The 25,897-nt window shown below is 37.6% G+C and overlaps 3 protein-coding genes and 1 long non-coding RNA gene across 4 annotated transcripts; 1 reads left to right on the top strand and 3 right to left on the bottom strand.

Annotated features, from left to right (window-relative positions):
• Nucleotides 1–1,174: 1,174 nt before the first annotated feature.
• LOC116298145 (uncharacterized) lies at nucleotides 1,175–4,019 on the bottom strand. The gene is made up of 2 exons (XM_089038416.1): nucleotides 3,752–4,019; nucleotides 1,175–1,997 (listed from the first exon to the last, which is right to left on the bottom strand). Exons 1-2 carry the CDS (start codon nucleotides 3,933–3,935, stop codon nucleotides 1,513–1,515), a joined length of 669 nt encoding a protein of 222 aa, XP_088894542.1. The 5' UTR covers nucleotides 3,936–4,019; the 3' UTR covers nucleotides 1,175–1,512.
• Nucleotides 4,020–7,954: 3,935 nt separating this feature from the next.
• Nucleotides 7,955–13,382, bottom strand: LOC116290257 (uncharacterized). The gene is made up of 4 exons (XM_089037814.1): nucleotides 13,202–13,382; nucleotides 10,377–10,685; nucleotides 8,847–9,119; nucleotides 7,955–8,496 (listed from the first exon to the last, which is right to left on the bottom strand). Exons 1-4 carry the CDS (start codon nucleotides 13,257–13,259, stop codon nucleotides 8,186–8,188), a joined length of 951 nt encoding a protein of 316 aa, XP_088893940.1. The 5' UTR covers nucleotides 13,260–13,382; the 3' UTR covers nucleotides 7,955–8,185.
• Nucleotides 13,383–13,589: 207 nt separating this feature from the next.
• On the top strand, nucleotides 13,590–20,327 carry LOC116290248 (uncharacterized). Its single transcript, XM_031697255.2, has 11 exons — nucleotides 13,590–14,120; nucleotides 14,871–14,927; nucleotides 15,379–15,417; nucleotides 15,869–16,128; nucleotides 16,725–16,806; nucleotides 17,257–17,338; nucleotides 17,608–17,627; nucleotides 18,263–18,376; nucleotides 18,923–18,988; nucleotides 19,107–19,184; nucleotides 19,756–20,327. Exons 1-11 carry the CDS (start codon nucleotides 13,893–13,895, stop codon nucleotides 19,885–19,887), a joined length of 1,158 nt encoding a protein of 385 aa, XP_031553115.2. The 5' UTR covers nucleotides 13,590–13,892; the 3' UTR covers nucleotides 19,888–20,327.
• LOC148906821 (uncharacterized) lies at nucleotides 14,167–16,730 on the bottom strand. The gene is made up of 3 exons (XR_016121312.1): nucleotides 16,388–16,730; nucleotides 15,854–16,096; nucleotides 14,167–14,910 (listed from the first exon to the last, which is right to left on the bottom strand). It is a non-coding gene; the product is annotated as an uncharacterized LOC148906821 (long non-coding RNA).
• Nucleotides 20,328–25,897: the final 5,570 nt, after the last annotated feature.

Here is a 25,897-nt window from a genome sequence, read left to right as displayed (position 1 = left end):
TATTTAGTACATTACTACTGAATCTAGAGTACGTGTCAACAAAATGACGTCACAAATTGGGATTAACTTTCGCAAGTATCTCAAGAAATAAGCTTTTGAAACAAATTTGGTTACGATATATTTATTATTACTAACAAACTATACATTTTAAATGATGGAATGTTTTCGTGTCATATACACTTTAATGATTATGCCTAGAGTAATATTTCTGCCACTGTTGGGAATTAGCTTTTCTAGCTATTTAATTCTTAATGGATACAGCTATAGCAACGCGTCGATATAGAATTTTCGAAATGTAAAATTAATGTATTATTGTTATTTCAAAGCAGACTGCAAGTCAATACCTGGAATAATAGCACTCATTACCACGCCCTTTGGTTTGGTCAGACGACAGTAAATGAGACCAATATTAATTGTTTTTCAAGGCAATACCTGGAATAATTGCACTCATTACCCCGCCCTTTAGTTTGGTCACACTACAGTCAATGAGACCAATATTAATTGTCTTTCAAGTCAATATACCTGGAATAATTGCACTTATTACCCTGCCCTTTGGTTTGGTCACACTACAGTCAATGAGACCAATATTGATTGTCTTTCAAGACAAGTGTTAACCCAAAGCAAAACTTTTATTCGAAAATGAGGTTTAGGCCTTCATTTGCTTATTTCCCATATATTTTCAATAAAAAAGCCTGACAAAGCAACATTCTAACACAAATGCAGCAATACATCTTTGTACGATTGAAAATGCCGCTTCAAACAGGCATTTTATCATAGTACATCAGTTTCTAACTGTTTAGATGGTTTGTGAGTTAAGCCAAAACGAAAATTGGGATCAAAACTCATACGAAAGTATAGTTTTTGGCGCTTTTTGCCATTATTGCTCATTATTGAAAAAAATTTCCTCTTAATTTTCAAGTTGTTTCGAGCCGCTTACAAAAGAGTATAGAGTCCCGTGCAAAATTCGAGGGTTTTGCCCTCTTGATGTTCAAAACGTGTATGGTTCTTCAATAAAATAGTGAAGATTATTCAGCTGTTTTGGTGATCAGCGAACGTTCAAAAGTAGGCAGTCACTTTAGACTGAAGGGATACATTTGTTTAAAAATCTAATTTATGGGATCCCTTTGTAAATCTTACCCCAGACAACGCCACCCAAGACACCTCAGAAAATGAATGCTTTTCACAATTCAATCATTTATTGTAACATCGATTCATTACAAGTCAAGGAGGGGCCTTCTCGCGTACCCAAATTTAGTCCCAAAATTCCAGTGACGATTCGTCGGGCCAGTTATCTGTGCGTGTGCAGCTTATAAATTCCATACTTCGATAACTGATATTTGGATGCAGAAAGATTTTTTGTACTAAATGATAAGGGACAAGATCGAACAATACAGTAGAGAATATACATAGTCGGTTTTAAGTTGTGAGGGGGATGGATTTGTGGTCACGGAGGTCAGAATATTTCAAAAATGGGGGGGGGGGGGGGGGGGCCAAATGCTACATAAATCGTCCTTAAAGGTAAAGACCAAAGACACGTGCGCACGTCTGGCCGCCATTATCATCTTCGCTGACATCTTTCAAGTCTTCTCCGAACCACAATCGCAGTTCTTGTCCTGCGGCTACGTACAGGGGATCATGGAAGCGCTGAAAGACCAGGAAGTTGGAGTTGGAATCAAACTGCTCCATGTCGTACCAAAGGCTGGTATGTTCGTGGGTGAAGTGGTGGTCCTTTGGGAAAACGATCTTGTTGTTTGAGGTGGTGATTACGGTGTTCAGCGGTGTCTTGCCCACGAAAGGGTGATTGGGCGCACAGCCCCATTTGCTGTTATACTGATTCAGGTTCTTTGCGCATGAGTTCTTATCACACGTGACTGAACCGCTGACGTGGACGAGTTTGATTGCAGACAAGAAGCCTTCTGCTCTGATGTTGAAGGCGCCAAATTGGTTTTCTTTGGCTCCAAAACAAACTGGTTTTGTTGAAAGGTTGAACCATTGCGCTGAAAAATAAAAACAAAAGTATTCAGCATGGCTATCAAAAGATAAATGCCAAAGTAAAGCCTTGTCTTGCTATAGAGGGTTTCACTCACGTGACAAGGCAGCCATATTGAAAAACAACAAAAGGCAATTCATTGACAATTCTTTTGTTAGATTCAACCAAGATGGCGCCTATGACGTCATGTGCAAACAAAGAATCGTGATGGGGGGTGGAGAGTGGGACTTAAATCGAAGTCCTTACTCGATTCTCTATTCTCTCCAGTTGCCACCTTCCTTCCAAACGGCAAACAACCTTAGGATATCGACCAAGTATGATTTTTAACAAATGTCCTTGATTTGGAAAATCTATCATCGTGCCACACCTCGGATCGGCTTTACAAGGATTAAAATGAAGTGTTTGGCAAAACCACTTGATGCAAGACAACTAATCCTACTTGAAAAAGGAACATCTTTCTTGCAACTTGTCTCGCAATTTGTTACGAAATAAGACTGCCGCACTTATGGTCAATGCCTCAAAATTTCCTCAAAAAGCCTGTTGTCTTTCTTTCTTTTTCTTCTTTTTTTTTTTTTTTTTTTTTCTCTCGTATCTAAGTTTCCTTTAAAAGGGTCCATTTTGAGAGAGGTTCAAGGTATTGAAACAAGATATTGCGTAGACCAAATGACACGATTACATAACAATCTTGGTGTATCTTCTAACCAGACTTTTTTCTTAATCAAAATGTATCAGCTTGAGGGGAAATTTTGCGCAAAGGAACGGAATTCCTTTTTTTGGCGTAAAAAATAAAAAATAAAAAAAGCGGAAGACAAAATAGATTAAATCTTGATCAATTGCCTTTGTTCTTAATGCTGAACTCTTTCTCTGAACTTTAGATTTTCCTTAGATTTACCGCGAAGTTTGGTAAAACTCGGTTCAGTTCCTCGACGTTTTCTTTGAGAACCACAGCCAAATCATGCCCGTGCTGTTTTATTTCAAGTAATTTATCATTGACCATAGAATTACACCTTTACAGATCTTTTTTAAAATGCAATATGATTTTTCGAGTCAGTACTAGAAGAAACAGGGCATGTTTTACAGTGTCGAGTTACCCAGCTAAACGACACACCGGTAAATCAGCTTTAGATTGAATTTCCCTGTCTGCACGCGCCGTTGCTGCGGTTTTCGATGTTCTACGAACTGGGCTGCAAGCTGATTCAATCAAAAAATATCAGCCATTACCATTTACGTTCTTGACTCCTGCCAGCAGTAGTATACTGACTAGAACGTACGAACAATTTCACAGCAAGCCGTTTACAAATGTTTGAGTTCTCAGAATATCGAAAATCGCAGTAGAGGGAGGGAAAAAGAGCATTAAGCCAGTTTAGTTCCGAAAGACAATGACATCAATTAAAAAATAAGTTGCACCTTGTTCCTGGTCAGAACGCCTAGAATGGATATTCAGAATTCTAAGTACTTGCTTGCGCGCACAGCGGTAAAATTTGTACTAATTTTTTTTTTTTTTTCGTTTCTAAAATCAAAACGAATATCTTAAGGTAATAAAAAATAATAATAATAGAAAAACTTGTAAAGAAAAAGCTATTTTAAATAAATGAGTTTTAAGATTAGTTTTAAAAGAAGGTTAATTAGAAATATCTCTAAGTGAAGACGGTAAAGAGTTCCTGTTTTATCTTTCTCTCACGGCGCAACGTTGCACCGTTCCAGGTAAGGCAACAAAATTTGACTAACAAAAATATGAAAAGATTTCTATTGCAATTTTACCTTTAGGGGTGGAAAACGCACTCATCATCCCGGCTCGCAGCCCCTTGGCTTCTTCTTGTAGCATCTTCCTCAAAAACGCTTTCTGGGCTGGAGCAAACGTGTTGCAGCAACCAGCACCTTGTCCTAGGACGTTTCCCACTGATAAACAAGTCACAACGAGTAGAACAAGCACCATGGATCCCATCTTGAATGCTTAATGAAGCTGTGATTTTACTAGTATAACAGTGTAGCTTTGTAGTTTGAACTTTGTGATCTTGGTCGGCGAGGTGCTCGGTTTTATAACCCAGTGAACTGGTCATGTGTCATCACTACTTATCGCTTTACCGACGCCAAGAGGCGTCACCATTGTTGGATTATATCCCTCAAGTGCTGGGAACAGAGCAGAATGAATGGATTTCAGTCATCCAGTTACCAGACACACACAAAAAAAAATCTACAAGACACCGCTGTCAACGAAGATCCTCTTGAATGAAATCGAAAACTTAAACGCCAAAAACTTTTCACGGACTCCTAACTGAAAAAAAGTACGTTGATTTAAAAGTTGTTCGAGGTCCTCCTGTTTAATGCGAATTTTTGGCTAAAAGAAGAAAATCAGCCTCCAATAGGATTGGACTATTTCAACTCATTCCAGGCAAAATTCCAAGAAACTGAGGCCGATATTTTTTGGCCAAAGCCGACGGTTTCCGCGCGGTAGGCCTACGGATGGTGGGTTAGTAGGTGTCCCATATGGAAGAGCATCCTTCCCGCGTGTATTGCAACAGACAGCGGGAGAAAAATATTCTCTATGTTTTCTTCCGTTGATATTCGATTCTACTGAATATAACTACCGACGTTTGTAGTTTATTACTGATCTCCCGTGGGGTTGTTTGACCGGAAGGAATGAATAGAATCGGAATTGACCCGATTCTTCTTTTGACAGCGCCAATAAATGGAACTCTATTTTCTTCCCCTGTCTAACACACAGACCGATCTATCATTCTGGAGATTTAATTAATTGATTAATTAATTTTTTTATCCTGTCTAACACACACACACCGATCTATCATTCATGTAGAATGAATGAATTAATTCCATTCAGTATGACAGAACGTGCAATTTTTGACCTCGGCAAGCGAAACTCTGGGTTTCAATTCTAGGGGGATTTTATTTGCGGCGTCATGGTGAATACTAGAACAAAGCTTTTTTTCCCTTTGGGGGACGAAATCCTTTCTTATGCAAAACATTTTGAGAAGCCTGGAAACCAGGAGAAAACCCTTAACATGTTTTCGTTAAGACAAACAATCCCCACTTCATGAGATAAGCAATCAACCAATGCAGGGGTTTAATGGTAAAAGGTCACTTGGTAACTTTACCCAAAGCGACGCAAGCTCCGAAAAAAGAACGTAAGACTCACGTACAAATGACCCGAGTGGCTCTGTTTAGTCTCAGGCCACATGGCTATCCTGTAGAGGTTGCACCACTCATCACGTGATGGCAGCAATGATCTCAACTTATTTACATGAAAAAAAGGGCTTCGCTGCTGCGGTCACCCTGTCGCCTACTTCTGGTTTTGTTGACTTGTTTTGTTTATTCTTCGGCGAAGTTGACAAAATAAAAACAACTAAAATAAAACTAAAGAAGATAAAGAATTCAGTTTCTCAGGGGAAAAGACTCGAATCTATTGCTATGCTTCCTGTCATGGCTGCCATCACGTGTTGGTGCAAAGCCTCTAATGAAAAATCAGTATTTTAATGCTTCACTCGACACTACAGATGATAAACTGATTGACACTAAACCTGGGTAGCGTCTTGCCTGATTTATTGGTATATATAATTACATGTAACGATTTGAAACGCACCACAAAGCAACCATACTATTTTCCTTGATTCCTGGTCTATTGGAATGAGCTGGGTTATATAGAAAAAGAAGAAAACGGGGTCTTGGGGAGTTAAGGTGAAGGTATTAATGTTATGCAAGTATTGGTGCATTTAGAATCGAGAGCCTAAATACCTTGATCAAAATCGTGAAAGAATTTTATCATTACGTTCATTGTTTTTGTGATTATCATAATGCTACTTCACTAATCTGGTCAAAATTCCAGGACAGGAAGTCTACTCGAGCTTTCTGGAAATGTACCCACGCATTGCTGCTCCAAGTCTGCGCATCTAAGGAATTCATAAACTATTGTATTTGATATACAATTTAGAAATCAGTAGGACTTTGTATCACGAATCTGGTTCAAATTCCTGGACAGGCGATATGTCCCCATCCTTCCTGGAAATAGTCCCACTCCAAGTACCTTTGACGTGCAATAATTCACGAACATTTTTATTCGACAAACAATTCATAAATAAGTAAGACTTTGTACTATGGATGCGGTCCAAATTCCTGGACAGGCGATATTTCCACGTCCTTCCTGGAAATAGTCCCACCCCAAGTACCTTTGAGGTGCAATAATTCACGAACATTTTTATTCGACAAACAATTCATAAATAAGTAAGACTTTGTACTATGGATGCGGTCCAAATTCCTGGACAGGCCCAATGTCTCCATCCTTCCTGGAAATGGTTCCACGTCATACTTCTTCAGTTACCTTTCGACATGCAATTATTAACGAAATTTTAGAAAATACAATTCAATAATCAGTAGGACCTTGTACAACGAGTTAGATCCAAATTCCTGGACAGGGGCGATTTCAGTCCCCATAAATGTTACAATTTCCTTCCTGGAAATGGTTCCTCTCAATACTGCTCCAAGTAACTCTCCGACGTGCAATGATGAACGATTTTTGTTTTTTTGAATAAAATTCAACAATCAGTAGGACGTTGTACCATGATTCAGGTACAAATTCCCTCGTGCAATTTCCCATTCTTCCTTGAAATGGTCCCAGTCCTTATTCACAATGGCAGGGGGAAGGGCAACCCCCTTCGTGACAACAAGATGGCGGCTTTTTAGAATTAGTAAAAACAAAATGTATTAAGTAATGTCGTTTTTAAATGTTTTTCTTCGGCATTTCGGTCGCTCAAACAAAATGGCGCATATTTTCATTCAGGCCTCCCCCTTCGAAAAAATTCTGGCTACGCCCCACAATGAGGCGCGCAACTGAACGATTGTTAAACAGCAAGTGCCAGTGCATTAGCAAAAAATATCGTTTTTTTAATTCCGATTCTCAATATTACTTTCAATATTCTTTTTACATCTGGAATTAAATATTTGAAAAATAGTACTTGGGTTCCCTTTGGTTAGTAAAAACAACTCGAACATGTACTTTGTAGACATAACTAATAGACCTACGCGCATGCGTCAAATTGTTCAAGAAAACACAATACCAATGATCCCGACCCAAAAATGCACACGCGCACACTTTTCCCGCCCTGATATCCACAGGGATCCCGCATAAGTAAATGAAATCTGCTACCGAGAAAACTAAGAGGTACAAAACGTTAAATCGTAAACATATCAAAAAGAGAACTATAAAATAATTAGAAATTATACTTATCTTTCACATGAAAAAATAAAGTTTACAATTTTGTAGCGTTTACAATGCATAACTTTGGAGATTGGATATGAATAGTTTTATTCTTTAATATTTGGTTTAAAAGTACTTTTACATAATTTGAACATCGTTAAAAATGGATGATAGAGGCTATTATGACACAAAGACATAAATTTATATGTCTTTGCAGTATATAAAGACTAGTAGCAGTAAAAGCTGAATTTTCATTTGAAACCCTGTTGACAGTCGTTGACAGAACTAGCGATAAGTTGCTCTCAGCGTGCTTGGAATTTGTCGATGTTTTTCAGTTTAAAACTCACAGTCTATTCAATGATTTAGACTTACCATATCTACAGCTTCTACAAACTTCCTTTCCATGTCCTCTTCAGCTTTTAAAATATCGAGTATTACTTCAAAATCGTCTCCAAATACAAACCCTTTATTTCACGGATCGACTTCACGTGGACTGAACGTGCACAGGCAGCCCAAGCGGTGTACTTGAAACTAAAATATAAGTTTTTTTCAATGATACGTGAAATTGTCACAGTAAAGACATTTTCTTAATAAATTTATTTTTAGATTAATTCATCAATATATAAACAAATTTTTTAAATAGTTTCACGTATCTAAAAAAAATACTTCATATTTGAGCTTCAAGTGCACTGGTTGGGCTGCCTGTGGAATGTGTGCATGGTCAAAGGTCATGTGACGATTTCATAACACCTAAATTTTGTAATTACTCGTTTTATTAACTTTTTGGTATTGAGGTTAATATAGTGTCCTAAATGATGCAAACTATTGAGAAAATATAACAAAATACATTTTATTTTGATTTCGTTTTGATCTATTTCAGCTTAATTTAAATTGGGCTCCCTGTGGTGTCGCTCAAAAAAAATCCGCTCTTTCAGTTTTAAAACACGATCGAAATATCTGTAAAAACATAATGTAGCGACCTCAGTCTATATAATCTTGGAAATCACTTTGACCACTGCTCGGTGTATTCCACCCGTACAAACATACTTCCCTGCATTAGAGACCGGACTACCCCTGGGAAATATCATCAAAGCTTCTGTTGTTTTGTTACTGACAGTTGCTATGACTACAGCGGGTTCGTCCTTGACGTCCGCTTTGCTCGCCACCACAGGGATCTTGATCTTGCTGTTAGCTTTGAACCAGCCAATGAAATGCTCGTTCCTGATGTAACAGACGATTGAAAGACCAAATTTTGGTTTGAGGGTTGCTTCAGTAAATGGGACAAAGACTTCGGAAACTGCAAAGAGAAAAGAAAGATCGAGAAGGAATGAGTAGAGGTGACACCAAGGCGTTGGCTACGGTGGCTGTAACGTGCCCTTACCATGAACAGTTGATCTATGAAGTGTTTGTGTTTTGAAGTGTGAGGCATGGATGGGTGGATGGATGCATGGATGGATGGTTGGATGGATGGGTGGATGGATGCATGGATGGATGTATGGATGGATGGATGGTTGGATGGGTGGATGGGTGGGTGGATGGATGGGTGGATGGATGGATGTATGGATGGATGCATGGGTATGGATGGGTGGATGGGTGGGTGGATGGATGGATGGACGGACGGATGGATGGATGGATGAATCGACCTACCACTCGCTGTTGACACCGTTATTTGAATATCTTTAAATAATCGATTTTCCCAGTTGATATTCACGTCGTAAACCCCAGCATCAGATTCTTGTACGTTGAAGATGTGAATAGAGCCGTCATCTTGGAGGGCGAAACGATCTTGGCTGAAGTCTATAGAAACATTGTCTTTTCTCCACTGGAACCTGGAATGTGGGTAGGAGAAAGCACCAAGGATGATTGTTGCATTGGTGCCCAGATAAAGATGTTGCGTGGTCTGGATTTCGTGTAGGGTCACTAAGACGACAAAATATCAAATATAACGTGAATAAAATGCACTATGATCGAGATGAATGAATAGATGGAAGGGTGGATAAATGGATGTGTGACAGGGCAGATGGATGGATTGGAGGACTGACAAATAAGTAAATATTAAAATGAATGGATGGATGAACAACTAGATGAAGTGACGGTGATAACAAATATATTGTTCGTTATAAAAGAATTAACGAACATGAATCTTCATTTTGCATGAAAACCAGAAGATATGCAAGAAACTCCCCCCCCCCCCCCCCCTTCCACGAGCTAGGTACACACATGTGCGTGAATGAGGTACAAGACCACTGCGTACACCTCTGTGATATAGTCTTTTGAAAAAACGTTGTCGCTGACCGCCTCTGCGACTACCCGACTAGCCCAAACGGGAGTATGGGTAAAATTACCGAAGCAATACATTCTTAGCTCGCGCTATAGAATACACTCAATTGAAGAATCGTTGTCGGGTTCAGAAACATAGAACATAGAAGCTGAGACCGAAATGGCACATGGGAAGTACGTTAATTAGATACATACTGTGACCGGCGACCGGTGGCATCATCCGCTGTTTTCAATTGCCCGTTTGGCATTCTAAACCGACTGCATGGATGGCAGAAATGAATAAATTATAATATAATTATGTCATTTCCCATGTGCCATTTCGGTCTCAGCTTTTATGTTCTATGTTTCTGAACCCGACAACGATTCTTAAATAAGCCTGAAGCGAGATGACGTTTTACCCCCGACTCTATACTATAATAGTTTTTAAAATTCTTTCATATTAAAATTTTTGATTCCTTAGAGAATACTGGAACAATAGTCATAATCAAAGAACAAAAGCAATGAGAAAAGGATTATGGTCTAGAGACGGGGGTAAAACGTCATCTCGCTTCAGGCTTATTGAGTGTATAATAATGCTGTGGAGAGTACAGCTCAAATGAATGTGTGCCTTCGGGTCCTGCGATAAGTAAGTAAATATACGAAAACGAGTAAATAGCTACTTCTTCACTTTTCATGCCGAGAACTTGTGTCATCCAAACCGCTCGCCAGTGAAAATATTCGGCTGTATGCTCGAAGCATGGCTAGTCAAAATTGGAATTCTGCGAGCTCAAGACGTGGCTAAAAATATATGCAGCTAGCCGCTTCAGTGATTTTTACCCATACTCCTTTTCGGTCTAATCGCGTGGTCGCTAGGCCGGTCAGCGACAACCGGTTTTTTTGAAAGGACTGTGTACTCACATCTCGATTGTACAACGACTATTTCTTGATTTCTTTGCCCTTTACAAATATACCTCCCAGTGGCAGTTCTAAAACCGACTCCTCTTGGGATTATCAGTATACAGGTCTTTTTCAGAGTGCCAACACGAGTTTCTATGACAACAGCAGGTTTGCCTTTCGCGTCCGCTCTCCTCGGCACCACGGGGATTTTGATGTTACTGTCATCTTTAAACCAACCAATGAAATGCTCGTTTTTAACCGTACAGAATATATTAATTTCAACGAATGGGATAAATATTTCTGAAGAAAATGGCACAATAATTTCGGATTCTGTAATCAAAAAAAAAAAAAAAGTATAAGGGAACAATTATTATTTATCGCGTGAGGAGACCAGGGGGTGGGGTTGAAGGATTGTTTGTGCAACATCATAAAGATTAATGGATGGGCCTATCACTCGCTGTTAACACCGTTATTTGAACATCTTTAAATACTCGATTTTCCCAGTTTATATTCACGTCGAAAACTGACATTTCAGATTTTTTGATAAATGCGATGCTCTTCATTACTTATCAAAATATGAAATGGAGGTTAACAGTCGGCTAAGCATCTGATACGGTTGTGTATTTTTACGAGTCACGGAGTATTTTGGCGAGCCTTTAGGCAAGTCAAAATACTAGTGACGAGAGTAAAAAGCCAAAGCCGTATCAGATGCTTAGCCTACTGATAAGTTGTTGAATATTCACCAACATTTTTCACTCCCGTACGAATTATTCGCAATTGTTATTCGTACGGGAGTCGTTTCAGCAAATATTTACCAACATTTTTCACTCCCGTATGAATTATTCACGATTGTTATTCGTACGGGAATCGGTTCAGGAGTCGGTTCCAGGTATCTCGTTGAAGACTTCGTGTACAAGAAAGGAAAAAATGCGAGTCAGACAAAAATTGTTTTGGTACTCATCCTTAGAATCAGGTGCTCATTTGATATGTTTAAGAATGACAAATAATGAACAAAATATGGGAAATATCACAGTCTTGAGCTTAAGTCTGTTGTGGTTTGCAACCGGATTTTTGCCATGACTATCAATATTGTTGTCCCAAAACAGCATTTTCAAAGACTATGGACATGTTCAATAGGGTCTACAGATTTATCTGTTTGCTCCTGATCTCCAATCAAAGTCAAACTGAAATACTGGGGGTCATTGGAAATATGAGCATTCTGAAGCACGGGAAACACAGGGGCGGCGGAAGCGGGGGGGCCGGGGGGGCACTGGCCCCCCCACTAGATTTTTTGGGGGGGCCTGGCTCCCCCAGAATATAATGCCTCACACACACACAAAAAAAAAAAACGCATGAGATTTGGTTATGATTACCATTATTTATTATTTTGATATTACATAATTTTCTGTATCTAAAAAATATACGATATATCTAGCGACGACTTGCATCATTTTTGTGTCTCTCAGCACAATTGCAAGTGGTGTAATGCGCGCAAAATGTTACTGATTGAAATATCACACATACACGTTTGTAATCAAGCTAAACAGGGAGGGGGGGGTCATTTCAAGGTACCGTGAAATATTGGAGTGCCCCCCCAAAATTTTTCAGCTTCCGCCGCCCCTGAAACACTCTATCGTCAGCCATCTTGTTTTCCGCAACAGGCGGGAATTTTGGCGCATACGCAGCGGTTTTTTAGCCGTGTCTATACGGGCCTCGAAAAAGAAAAATACAAACATTAGGCTACAAAAGATATATCGGAAACGCGGGATTTCCGTGCCTAAGCGTAGATTATTGGTTAAATAATTAAATAAATTAAATAATGAAATAAATACATAAAAAAATATATATCGTACAGTACACTCTTGTGCTCTTTTCTATCAAAATCTAAAAAATGCTTAAAAAATAAAGAGCTAAGTTCTCTCAAATCCTTGGGCATGAAATTCTTTCCAACCCTTAGCAGCAGCAAACTTAAATAATATTGGTAGAACAGTATAATATCAGTAGTAGATCTAGGATTTTGTAATCATAGTATTAGTAGTTCATTAACATGTCATTAAAGTTAATTGTTTTGGATTGTTCTTTGAAGTAGAATGGATACAGACTAATTAAATTAGAAGCAGCAAAGTTTTTGGAGAGGATATCACGTGTTGAGCAGCACTTAGGACATATGGACTTCCATCTGATTTACATTATTGACATCAAGATGCTTGGCCACAGTTAAGTATGTATGTAGGTATGACTTGATTCCTGAACTGGTTGACTGAATTAGAGTTGCGGATTGGAGTAGGCGGATTGTTAGGTAGTTTTGGGATCCGATTGAAGTAGCTTGTCTGGAAGAGTTTAATTCCCCCTTTCCTTCTATTTCATTTTTTGAAGTAGAACTTCATAATACCCAGTTTTAGATGGAAAATAAAAAAATCTGATCGTAGGATCATAGCGAAATTATATATTTTGTGCACTAATTGGAATAGAATTTCACGTAACTTGAAGTCTCCAGGTCCACATTAGCATTTCATAATCCTATTTTTTTAAAGAGCTCATTAATTATTTGGTTATTTTATAGAGTTCTGGGGACAATGGGGAAGATCAATTAGATTTTTAATAATATGGCTTATTTTTGACACCTTTCCATGTCTACGTTGTTCGCGCGTTTTTAGCGTAAAAAGAGTGAACTTCCACGCATTCTGACGGTAAGTTGTTAAATTTTGAACTTGGTTGCATCGGAATTCGCTTTTTAAATGAGGAAAATTTAGTGTAAATCAGACCAAGCAAATGTGCTAGATCTGGAATTCCTGTCTGGGTCGCCAAAACATTAAACGACTAGAAAATATTGGAGAAAACCTTACTTGTCGGCTGTAAAACGGCCATTGATAAGACCAACAGTAAGGCGTGTAAGATTGCCATTTTGGTCCACTTTGCGTTTCAATCTGTGTAGAGACAGCAGTTACTGAGTCCTTTCTTCAGATCGACTGGCTCACAATCCACGCTCTCTTCTCTTGAATGAATATGAAACCGATACCTGAATTGCCGGACGGAATCGGACGGAACCTATCATAATGGTTAATCGAGGTTTAACAGCGAGAGGTCAATAGAGAGTTCACACGGATTTGATCATCTAATCACGTCTCCGGTATCACTTCAAGGAAATCGTTTTTTATTTTGGTTTATTATCTAATTAATATTTTTGATTAAATAAATTATCCATTACATTTTACGTTGTTTAAGACCCTGGGTGTTAGGACGTGACAGGTGACAAAGGAGGAGAAGTGATTTTTGCGTCAGATGTACGCACTAGTTTTAGGAGAGATTCAGTCGAGATTTCGTGCCCGCTTGTAGTAGGGCGATCGCACCTTAGAGCAGAGCGCATTCTTCAAAGGAGGGGTGAATAAGATCGAGAGATTTGCAGAACTTTGATTTCTAGGGAAGGATATATTATGCAAATAGAAACACAGGTAACCCAATACCAGGTTCTTGGTTCCAACAGGATTCTGGGTAAACATGGCGAGTGACGCCAGGTTGTTATCGTGTTTTTAGTGAATGGCTCTACGAAGACAAGCAATAAGCCTGTTTTTTAAACCTTTTGCAAGGATGTTTAGCCTGATAGGAAAAAAGATTAGCGAAGTGGACACCCCAGCACTTTTGATTGATCTAGATAAGTTTGAAAGAAATCTCGCAAAGCTGCCAAAAAGCATGGAGAGATTCCCTGGGGTCGCGGTTCGCCCACACGGAAAGGCGCACAAGTGTCCAACGATCGCACATCTGCAGGTTAGATCTAAAACAAAAGCCTTTAGGAATATTTGCAGTGATTCAATATTAATTATTTTGCCATTTTTCATTCAGTTTTTGATTGATAGATAGATTGTTGTGTCAGTGGACTACTTATACTAAACTTTATAGACTATTCTTTCCATTTTGGTTTCATTTTTCTCATCAGTGGTATACAAATTAAAAACACCTTATTTTCTGTCTCCCTTCCTTCTTTCCTCCCTTTCCTTCTCTCTTCCTTCCTTCCCTTCTCTCTTCCTTCCTTCCCTTCTTTCTTTCTTCCTTCACCCTTGATCGATAGATTGACTGATTCATGCAAAGACTAACAATATGCTAGAATTCCAAATGGATCCATCAGTTACTGTAGTTGTGCCCTGACTTAGACCAGCCCAGATGTTGTTTCAGGGCTTAATCTATGAGTTAGCAATGTCCTGACTTTGATCAGTTTCAATGTTGTTTCAGGGTGTAGATTGAGGATTATATATAAATTTAAATAATTGATACTTTTTTCCATTTTGTCTGAAAAAATCTATTGAATATATCTATTTCGACCTTCAGAGCCTGAGGTCCATGGTTCGATCCTTAGGATCTCCACATGTTTCAACTTCTCTCTAATCCGTGTAGCTTCAGCTTTAAATTCTCTTAAAATAGAGCACGGATGGAACAGTGCGCACCATCGACTTCCATTGATAGCAGTTGCAGCTGAAGGAACTACTGACGTTAAATATATGTACTTTACCTTTTTTTTAGGTAGAGCATGGTGCAGTTGGTCTTTGTTGTCAGAAACTCTCTGAAGCAGAAAGTATGGTAAGATAACCTGTGCAATGATTGCAGTTTTAAGATGGCTGTTGTAAACATTTGGGACTGGAATTTTGGAATGGTTAAAATTGACTTTTAAAATGTTGAATGGTTAGACCTTCAAGTCTTCTTGGACAAGGACTTAAAACCATAGGCCCTGTCTCCCAACCCCTCTTAACCTACAGTAAAATGGGGGACATAAAAGAACCTGTTGAATTATTCGTATAAGAGTAGGGGATTGTCTCCCAGTTCAATAGCCTATACCAATTTGGAGGCATAATGCTAATCTACTAACAATTCACACTCATGATTGTAAGCTGCATGGCTGCTAATAATGGCTGCTAATAGTGCTTTTGTATGCAGCCTGTAAAGTCCTCCACTAGTCATAAATGTAAAGCGCATTGAGATATTTGAAATGGGCTATATTAAGAAACTCCTATTATTATTATTCATAATTCAGGTTGTTGCAGGCATTAAAGATATCTTGATATCCAATGAGGTAATTAATAATGAAGTATTTTTCTATAGATAATGTATGCATAACAAACCACTACTACTTCATTATTTTCATCACTATAATCACTATTATAATGATCATCAATGGGCATCATTAACCACCACTACTACCATCTCAATCATCTTTTTCTTCAAACAACTTCACTACCATAGCCATCACCAACATCCTATAATCACCATCATCACCATTACCATTGCCCTGAATTCCAGAAGCTCACTTACTGCAATACTTCTCTCCCAGTCATTGGGTCTTGGTCATATTATGAAATTTATGACTTAGAAACACTGGAATAAGAGGGCCTCTGCAACCCAGGGTACATCCAGGGTACATAACCATGATTACCACATTCTCATAATCATCAACATCTTCAGCATCATCCCCATCACCCTTATCATCATCATCATTATGACATGTTTACCTTGCATTTCTCCAGGTCATTGGGACTTCAAAACTCTATCGTCTAGCTTCTTTGGCCAAACAGACTAAACTCTCAGTGTGTGTAGACAACATCCAAAATGCACGTGAAATATCACAGGCTGCTTCTGTTTTTGGTGCAACTGTTAATATCATTGTTGAAGTTAATGTTGGGCAAGATAGATGTGGTGTGGAGCCAGGAGAACCAGTTGTTGCTTTGGCCAAGGAAATAATTTCTCTGCCAAATCTTGTTTTTAAAGGAATACAAACGTATCAGGGGTAAGACATCAAAACTGAGAGGGGAGGGCAGGGGAGGACTTTCTCAGTATAGATCAGTGTTTTGATTCTGGGTAATTGAGACTATAGATTGTATATCATCCCAATGGAACTTGTTTAAGGGAGAAGCAATAAGATACTTCAGTAGAGCAGTCTATAACTTGCAGTTAGAAAATACCATTAATTTATAAATAATATTTATTGACATTATCATACAGTACCTCTCTTGAATTTAGGATTCAAGGGTGCACTCAACTCTCACCTCTGGGGTCTCAGGTTTAGGTTCAGGACTTGGCATCTCATTTGATCAGGCTTAATTTTTGATACTCGGTGTTTTTTTTCTAGTTTTCTTTCTTTTGCAAATCCTAACATGCTAAATTCCAATTCCATCTATGACTTTGCCTTCCTCTGACTTCGATTTAGGGTTCAATCTGTAGGTTAGCCATGCCATGAGTTAGATCAGCCCAGAGGTTTTTTCAATGCATTGGTAAAGAGCCCTGGCCAGGGGTAAGGGCTTATAGCAGCATTTTCTCTGTCCCTATGAATAAGAAGACCACTCTTAATAATATTATCTGATATCATCAATGATTTCGTTCCAGTTGGAACCAGCATGTAAGAAAATTTGAAGACAGACAAGCAGCTGTTGGAAAAGTAGTTGAAAAGACCAAGAAAACTCTTGATGTAAGAAAAACACCAGATGATCTTTATAGATTTTTACTGATGATAGGAATCAGGCCCATAGCTAGGGGGGGTGCAGGGGGTGCGTTCGCACCCCCCCCCCCCCCCCCCCCCCATGCGAGCTAAAGGTCTGCTTTTTAAGCAAGTGAGATTTTGGCTGGTATGATATTTTCACATAAAACTAAGTAAAAAAATCAATTTTACTTTAATAATTTATGGTGTGATAAGTGTTGCTATGGCTATCTAAATTATTTCTTTATAAAGTTAGCCATTCAGAGTCTTTTAAAAGTAACATTGCAGCTGTCTCCTTATCTTCTTTGACTTTAAAACAGGGGTTAGGTCTGTCCAAACAAATTTCCCCTCAAATGTCCCCTTGTAGAAACTACATAAGAATCATCAGACTTTAAACGAAGACAGGTTGTCAACTGTTCATTGCCATTGTGTTGTTAACAGGCCCTCTCAGCCAATAATATTGCTTGTGAGGTTGTAACTGGAGGAGGGACTGGTACTTACACTTTTGAGGCTGCAAGTAAAGGTATGTAAAGGCTTGCTTAATTTTTGCTGTAAATTTTTTTTCTGATCACTTCTGCTTATGATGGCATTCTGTGGGTTTTAGGGGAAAAGTTACTTCAATGAGAAAATAGTCCTCTTTACATTTTCCTGCACCATTTATAAAGGTAATTTGCCTGTGCATTGAAGCGAGGACAGCGGTGACCTTGCAACTATAGACATGTGAGTAATATTGCCCAAGGTACTAAAAAGTTAAACTATTTGCACTTATTTTCCTTCTCTTTTTTCTTGTAGTTTTTACAGAAGTTCAGCCTGTATCCTTATTCTTGATATAGAATAGCTAATAATTATTACTCAGGCTTTCTGTGGATACCTGTTCTTTGGGCTCTAAGGCATATGTGCTCTGATCCGCTGAGTTAAAAATAAAGGCCCACACCTCTGAATAGTCTCCAAGCAAGGCAAATTAGCTAATTATTAGAAGATGATGAGACATTAATATTGCTTGGGTCTTGCTTCGCCTTTGCTCACTGGAAAAAGCTACTGTATGTCTTCTGTAGTACTTGGCTGAGACAGGGACCACGGAGCATAATTTTGATTGGGTGGGCTAATGACTGCCAAAGACGGGAACACCTAGGGGGGTTTGGAGACAGGCAGCATCAATAAACTGAGACCCTTGTTAGTGTAATTTCTAGTGTTTTGAGGGGCATTTACAACATGTGCTAACAAGTAATTCATAATATGGCCACAAAATTATTGGGGGTCTATAGCCCCTCAGCCCCCTACCCCCCAGCTCTGCAGTCCTTGTAAAAGAATGCAGCCATGTGTATAGATCTGAGAGAAAGGGGGGCCTAAAAACTAAGGGTCTCTCCCTCTCTCATCTCCCTGAGCTGTCAGCCATTAACAGATAGAATAAAATCAAGCATCAAAGTTATTTCCTTGACAGATTCAGGGTTCATATGTATTCATGGACGTAGATTATGGCAAAAATTTTGGCCAAGATGACAAACCTTTCAGTGACTTTGAGCAGAGTCTGTTTGTTCTAAGTACTGTCATAAGTGTTACTGTAAGTAGAAATTGCATGTTTTGTTTGGGGGGAGGGGAGGGTCAGTAAAAAATTTGAACTTTTGTGGAGGGTCAAATCTTTTTATTTTGATGACAGCTGTTTCCTTGTTGAAGTCTATCTTGTGTAAACCAGATTAGACCAGATTTGATTGTGCCTCCTGTCATGGTTGCCATCACATGATGGTGCAAAGCATCTATTAACCCCATAATCTGTGCCATTTTTTCCTTTTATAGCTATTGATGGTTTTCAACCATTCCCAAGAGAATTAAATAACAAAAGACACGGTGGCCATGTTGGAGGATATAACAAAAGAATTCATTGATAATTCTTTTGTCTTAGTCCTCCAACATGGCCGACGTGATAATAACCAATAGTGTTTTTTTATATGACTTGAAAATTTAGCGAGTATATTAGCAAAGAGTGGGATCTATAGCCTCCCCTCCCTCAGCACCTCCCTCTTTGTAATGTTGTGGTGTCAAGTTTACACCCAAAGTTAATAGTGGATTTTCGATTATGTCTCATTGGAATGTCTCATTTAATACACAGCCTGGTGACCGAGCAGTCCTGGATGCTGGTATGAAGGCAGTCAGTCTTGATTCCGGTCCACCCACGGTGAGTTTTCCCAACACAGGTAGCCCAATCACAAATAAAAAGATTGGAATATCAGTTCACATGCTAACTATATTATTACCTAACACCTATGTAAAGTTATTTTTTTATGTTTCTAAAGGTAAAGAACCGTCCTGAGCTGGTTTACCACAGTGGAGGAGACGAACACGGTATTCTTAGACCGTCCGGCGATTTGAAGGTAATGCTAAAAGCAAGTTTTAGCTTTCATTTATTTCCATTTTTAATTTCTATTTAGATTATAGTTCATATTCCCAATTACTTTGCAATAAAAATATTAGTGAAGTAGGTATAATTTTTCTCTCGGAAATTGTACGTACATACCTTTGCTAACTCGGATAGGGGTCGCACATTTCTTTCTTTCTTGTGCAGCAAACATGTATTTCCACTTAGTTTCTTATATTTTCTTTCGTACATTTTGGACTTCTTTCTAATTCAGTACTTTTGAATACTTTTTTCTCTTCTTACTCCACCAATGCTGTAGTTCCGAATTCTATGTTGTACAGGGTTAGCCTCGATTGCATATAGAATTATTTTGAATACAGTATTCATATATTCAGTCAAGGTCCGTGGAATTTCAAAGTGTTTGTATTGTTGAAGTTGTGCATGCATTCTTTACTTTATCGTTGGTATTTGTGAATATTTAGACACTGATTCAAGGCCAATCCTGTATAAATGAGTCTGTAATCAAGGAACACAGCGGTATTTGGCTAATTCTAAAAGAGTCTATTCTCAAGTGTTCACTTTTTCAGGTAGGAGACCAAGTGTGGCTAATCCCAGGCCACTGCGACCCAACTGTCAACATGCACGACCACTTTCTTGGAGTGAGAAAAGGAATGGTAGAAACAGTCTGGCCAATCACAGGTAGAGGGCCTGGTGTGTAACGAGCTAGCAATTCCACAGGAGGCCCAGTTGACAGGTAGTTGTGACCAGAATATTTAACCCTGTAGTGTTTAGGCGCAGGTATTTAAGAAATTAGTTAAATGTAGGAAGTTATTGTCCAACTCTTTAAAGCGTTTTAAAGAGCTGAGCAATACTAAATGAATGAAATAGCAATTCCACAGGAGGCCCAGTTGACAGGTAGTTGTGACTAGAATATTTAACCCTGTAGTGTTTAGGCGCAGGTATTTAAGAAATTAGTTAAATGTAGGAAGTTATTGTCCAACTCTTTAAAGCGTTTTAAAAAGCTGAGCAATACTAAATGAATGAATGAGAAATGTCCCATTAGTGGAAGCATTTTCTCTGCGTGCGCAAAGCACTATTATGGGAAATGCAATCCTGTAATATGAATGGGGTTTAATAAAAATAATAATTTTAACTCTTATATAGCACAAAAATTCATTAAAATATATGATCTAATGCGCTGAATGCGCTGGGTTTGCAATGGAATACAAATTAATCTTTGCAGTACTTATTTGTATTGTTCGCTAAATTCTGGTCAAACCAGATAAAACGCCATAGAAAACAGGTTTGAAAAACTAGTTTGTCAGGAAAAACTGGCTGAAGACTACAGGTTTCCGAATAGCAGATACAATGGATGCATGCAAATGAGATGCAAATGAGACAAGCATTGTATCGACCCGATAGCCTCACTTGTATGACTCTTAAACAAAAGAATATCTCATTACAGGCTCAACTGTAATAACAGCTTTTTTTGCGTTGTCTTCATAAATGTAAAGGTTTTTTTTCTTTGGTGAGACTCAAAAACTATTTATAGTTTAACCTTTTAAGATTTTTTCTTCAAATAGACATTATTTAAGGGCGGAATACTAAGGAAAAGAAAGAGAGGTTCTGCGTACTAAAATAACGACAGTAAGTATATTTTTTCAATATGTAAAGCCAGGGAATAGAGTTCGACTTAGAGCAAGTCTTGTCTAGTTAACTTTGCAACGAGTCTGTTAGTCGGGGAGTTTTGGGTGCTAATTATGGAACGGAAATAATGGGATCAAAGCGAAATTACCGAACAGTCTCAGCTGTAGAAGACAAAAAAGGAAATAGCACGTCTCCGTTTTAGCGCAACTATATGATTTCTCAACTAAGACAACTTAAAGGCATTTAGTAATTAATTGAGCACTTTTCAGCTGCTTTCGATTTTTAGTTTTATTTATGTATGTCGGTGTATCTTTTAAATCGTTGATAAAAAGGCAATAAGAAAATAAGAGGGAAAAAGAGAGGAGGAGAGGAGAAGAAGGAAGGAAAGAAAGAAAGAAATAGAGAAGAGAAAAAAATAATATGGAGGCAGGAGAAGAGAGAGATATGAAACAAAGAAGGAAAGACAGGAGAAAAAAAGGCCAGAGAAGGAAAAATAATAAATCAAAAAAAAAAAAAAAAGAAGAAGAAAATAAAAGAACATTTTAAAAATTAAGGATCCGAATGGTATAACTTTTCCATGAAATTTTAAAGACATTAAAAAAAACCGTTGCCGCCCTCTACTAGTCAGGCTGCTGAAACCATAATGTCTCACACCTAAATAAAGAAACAAGCTAGGCTAAAGCACCATGGAAAGTACCCTTGGGAGACATGGTGCCGGCTAACAGCATGTAACATATGTAGGCCTCAACCTTGATGACTTGTTATAGTTTTCACTGTGGTAGTCTCAAAAAACATTTGAATGTGAAGAGAGATTTTTAAAAGGACTGTGGTAGTTTAGGTCCGAAACATAATTAGGGTTAAGGTCTATTTTACCACACGAAAGACAGAGGCGGAAACGTAGGCGGTTAACGAACTTTACTTGCACTGATCTTTTACCCTGCCACCCGTCCCCTTAATATTTTTTTCATCCCACACTCCAAATTTCCTGACAAAGCTATTCCCTACCTCTCCCCTGTACGTTGTTTTATTTCTTTACCATTAGTGTTCTTGACCAAGATGGCTGTTATTAAAGCTTTCTGTATACTTTAAGCTAGGGGCAAAAACGATAAAGCATTTGATTTACAGCCGATTCACTAACTGTCAAGTCTAATCAGAATTCAAATCTGTTCGTTTTTGGCTTGGTTTTCTGTTGTAAAATGAATGCAAGATGAGTAGTTAACCAGGACATTTCTTAAACAAAAATTGACTCCAAACACATAAAAAAGCCATTGGCTTTTATATCGATTATCCAGGACTTCCTTCCTTTGTTGAGAGGTGATTTTTCTTCATGTGTCCGTAGTTTGGGATAATTAACAAGGCACGCGGAAATTACTGTGGAAATTTTGTCTCTGAGCTTAGACTTCTTACTGTGTTCAATCTACTCTTATTCTAATTTTTGGTATATTTCGAAAGGAGCTGTTTGTTTTTATTCTTGTATCCTAATTTTTAACAGTTGTTTTTCCCGTTTTGGAACTGATCGCAGTTGTTGTCCCGCGCCTTGTTGAGCGAATGAAAAAGTTTTGTTTAGGCAAAGAAGGGCTTGTAGATACGTGCTATGTTTGCCGGATGTTTCCTACACGCTTGTATACAGGAACTAGTTCATTTCACCTGCGTTTTTTAAAAGCGAGGGGAATTTTTATTTCGTTTGAGAACTTTCTAGATTTAGTGGAAAGTGGAACTGAAATAAAAGGTTGAAATGTATACGACTATTCGAACAAAAAAAAGAGAAAAGGGGTTAATTTTGAAATAACATGCAAATAACCCGGCTACGCTTAAGTGGCGTTAAGAAAAAAACAAGCAAACGTTCTGGTACTAAGAAAACGAAAACATGTAAACGCACAAAAATCAGCAGCAAACAAGTAAACAGCCTTGAAAAAGCAGGTAAACAAACAAAAAATAAACAAAAGCCGAACAAGGAAGCATAGAAACACTGACAATAATAACAGTAAATGTTTTTTTTAAAGAAAGCTTATCTTTAGTGGACTTTTAGTTAAAGCCTGGATATTTTACAAAATACTGTTTCAAGCAAACGAACAAGCATCGAGCAAACAAACAAAGTAAAAAAATAAACAAATAAACAAACGATGTAAAAAAAGCAAAAACCAAATTTAAAGAAAAATAAAATAAAAACAAAACAAGAGAAGTCGACAAGATAAGACCCTTCCTTCTCCCGGTTTTCTCCAGCTAATTTAAACATGTAGACTTTACAATCACTTGGCAGGATGGTCACTTATAAGTAAAACTTGTCTCGTACTTCTCTTGTTATGTCTATTTTCTCTAGTGTTTTAGATATTATGCACGTTTTCAGTATTTTCGAGCTTTGCTCATTGTATTTTCATTAAATTAATATTTTCCGGATTAGATTAATAATTTTTAATTATCTATAGTAACTTTTTCAGGCGTTTCATAATTTTTGGGTTTTTGTTTTCTTGTACTGATTTCGCGCCCATTTATCAAAGCATTTATAATTTAATTTGATGTTTTTCATTCCATAGTTAATTTGATGTTCATCCCTCTTATAGTATTTGTGTGTGTGTGTGTGTTTTTGTTTTTTGTTTGTTTTTTTGTTGCGCATGTTTTCACACATTTTTCTAAGTTCTAAAAATTTTTTTTTTCAAAAGTCAGCTTCATTTTCTCTTACTGATCGACAGCCCTGTTTTTATGTTAAGAACTGAAACATCTGGCCGCGTGTAAAGATAATAATGTTTTTGGAAAGAAAACCAAAATTACGTCGTCTTTAATTCCTATCTCTTAGTGATAATCATGTTTTCGACACAAGCATGTCTATCTTTGGTTTTCAACGAAAATGTATTTTTTTTGACGCTTGTTTGATTCCCTAAAATTTAAATCCCCAAAATTCAAAGGCAATTCAAACTTTTTTATTTCGGCCTGGGTTGCGTTAGGTTGTTCTCCGACGTATTTGCTTTCAAAGTAATTTTTAATATGAAATCTTCGTATTTTATTTTCTGCGTACAAAATAAATAAGACTCAAAGAAGATATAAGAATGATAACATGCTTGAGTTGCAGTGACGGGCATCTATTATAAATTTTAAAAAAATTGTCTCTGACTTTAAAAGTTGAAAATGTTTTTAAAACGTTTCGGTTTCAACTGAATCCTTCATCAGACACTAGACTGCATCTCATGGGGCTCTATTTATTGTCAATAGAATTTGCATTCTTCTATTGATTCGTTTTGCTTTTCAGATCGACGAGACACATTTTCCCTCTTGATCTGGCGATGGCTTGTTTTCGAATTCGTAGTTGGTTCAATACTAAATTACCAGAGGACACAAACGAGCTGTAATGTCCTCTGTCGAGGTGTATGAAATGGTATGAAATGAAATTAAGTTAAAAGAGTCGTAATTTTTAATTGAGAGAAACATTATGGCATTACTGAGACAAAAAGCCATTTAATACGTCAAAAATGCCGTAAGCTAGTAGACAGAAAAAAATTAATTTTTCAAATTAACAATTTCAAGTCTTCTTAAATTATAATCTAACAAAGTGAGAAGGAAAACGAAAAGAGATGAGAAAAAGAAAAGGAAATAATCAATGTCGGCCATCAATGAAAGTGTTGACCAAAGCGCGGGAAAAAAGACGCGCGCGCGAAGGAAGCACTAGAGTAGCCAAATCAGAAAGCGACTTTAGAAGGAAGAGAAAATAATGAAGTGATAAAAAGATGAAAACAATTAATAGAATAGAAAAAAGATGTGAACTTTGTCGTAACAATAGCAAATACAAATATAGAAATAAAAACAAAGGATGAGAATTGCGGTTTGAGTGGTTTTAGTGAACGAATAAATAAAGGTTCATTTGCGCGCCAAAGGCTATATAGCCCAATGGCCCTATTATTTTGGTTGGTGTGGTTTTCAAGCTCGCGGCTCATGTACTAGAGATTGTATTCAAATTCCTGTCGTTTAATCGAATCGACTAGAATTGTGGGTCTCTTAGTGAATGACAAACACATGACAGGTTTCTTTGAAACGTATTTGCTATGGATTATCTGTATAAACTCTTTGAATCGACTACAGTTCATAATAGAGGGGGATGGATCCCGTCTGGTCGAGTGTGAATCTAAACTTCAAAGTTTTGCCGCTAAAATATGGCATAAAACTAAATAAAATAGTATTTCTAGAATGGCACTTGGACAACAATTAATCACAAAAACTTAAAACATATAAATTTTTGTCAACAACGTCGAGATTTATCTTGACAGAACTTGCCGGAAAAATAAGCCATCAGTAGTGGAAGGAAACAGTCCTTGAATATTTGAATAAATCATAGAAGACGAACCTATATAGCAGTTAGCAAATCAGTATAATTGTGGTTAGGAAATGATCATCGAGGGATTTTCAAGAAAAAAAAAAAAAGAAAAAATAACGAGAATCATTCTGATTCATAATTAAATGGTTTCAGTGTTTACCTAGTTTTCTTTTGCTCTTTTTTTTCTCTGTTTATTTTTGTCTGACGATCAAAAAAATTGTTATAAAATGGTCCCATTATTTTTTCTCGTTATTACGATATTTTGAATTTGTAGCCGGCATGTTTCGATGTGATTCCTATGTTTAATATTCTTTATTTTAATGAACAACCAAAAAATGATGGTCGAATACATCTTTTATACCTTTTTTTTTCAAACAGGAATGAGCTAAAAGTCATGTTAATTTTAATCGCATTATTCTAGTTCTTTTTTACTTCGCCAAATGTGATCGAGCGTGGGAAGAAATCCGCAAACGAAATTCTCAAACCATAATATAAGTCTGAATCGCATGTGGTCTGTTTTTTAAAAATTATTTTTTCATGAAAAGACTAAGGCTAATCGTAGGCTTTTGAATGAAATTAGTTTTATTCGAGCCGTGCCTCTTGGCAGTCGTTTTTTTTTTTTTTTTTTTTTTTTTTTTTGCTTAAAAACGGTTTTACAAACCACCACGACCTCGACGTTATACTAGAATTAAAAAAACAGTATTTTACACCTGATTTCAGAATAGTGCGAACTCTCGGGAATTTCAGTTTCGTTCGATCTTCGGCACTCGACCGACATC

Source organism: Actinia tenebrosa, unplaced genomic scaffold (genome assembly GCF_029948245.1).
Source record: "Actinia tenebrosa isolate PJP-AT-01 unplaced genomic scaffold, QUT_ActTen_1.0 PGA_scaffold5__44_contigs__length_20552954, whole genome shotgun sequence".
NCBI lineage: Eukaryota > Metazoa > Cnidaria > Anthozoa > Actiniaria > Actiniidae > Actinia > Actinia tenebrosa.
Note: the sequence above shows the minus strand (reverse complement) of the source record. Positions and strands in the feature narration are given on the sequence as shown.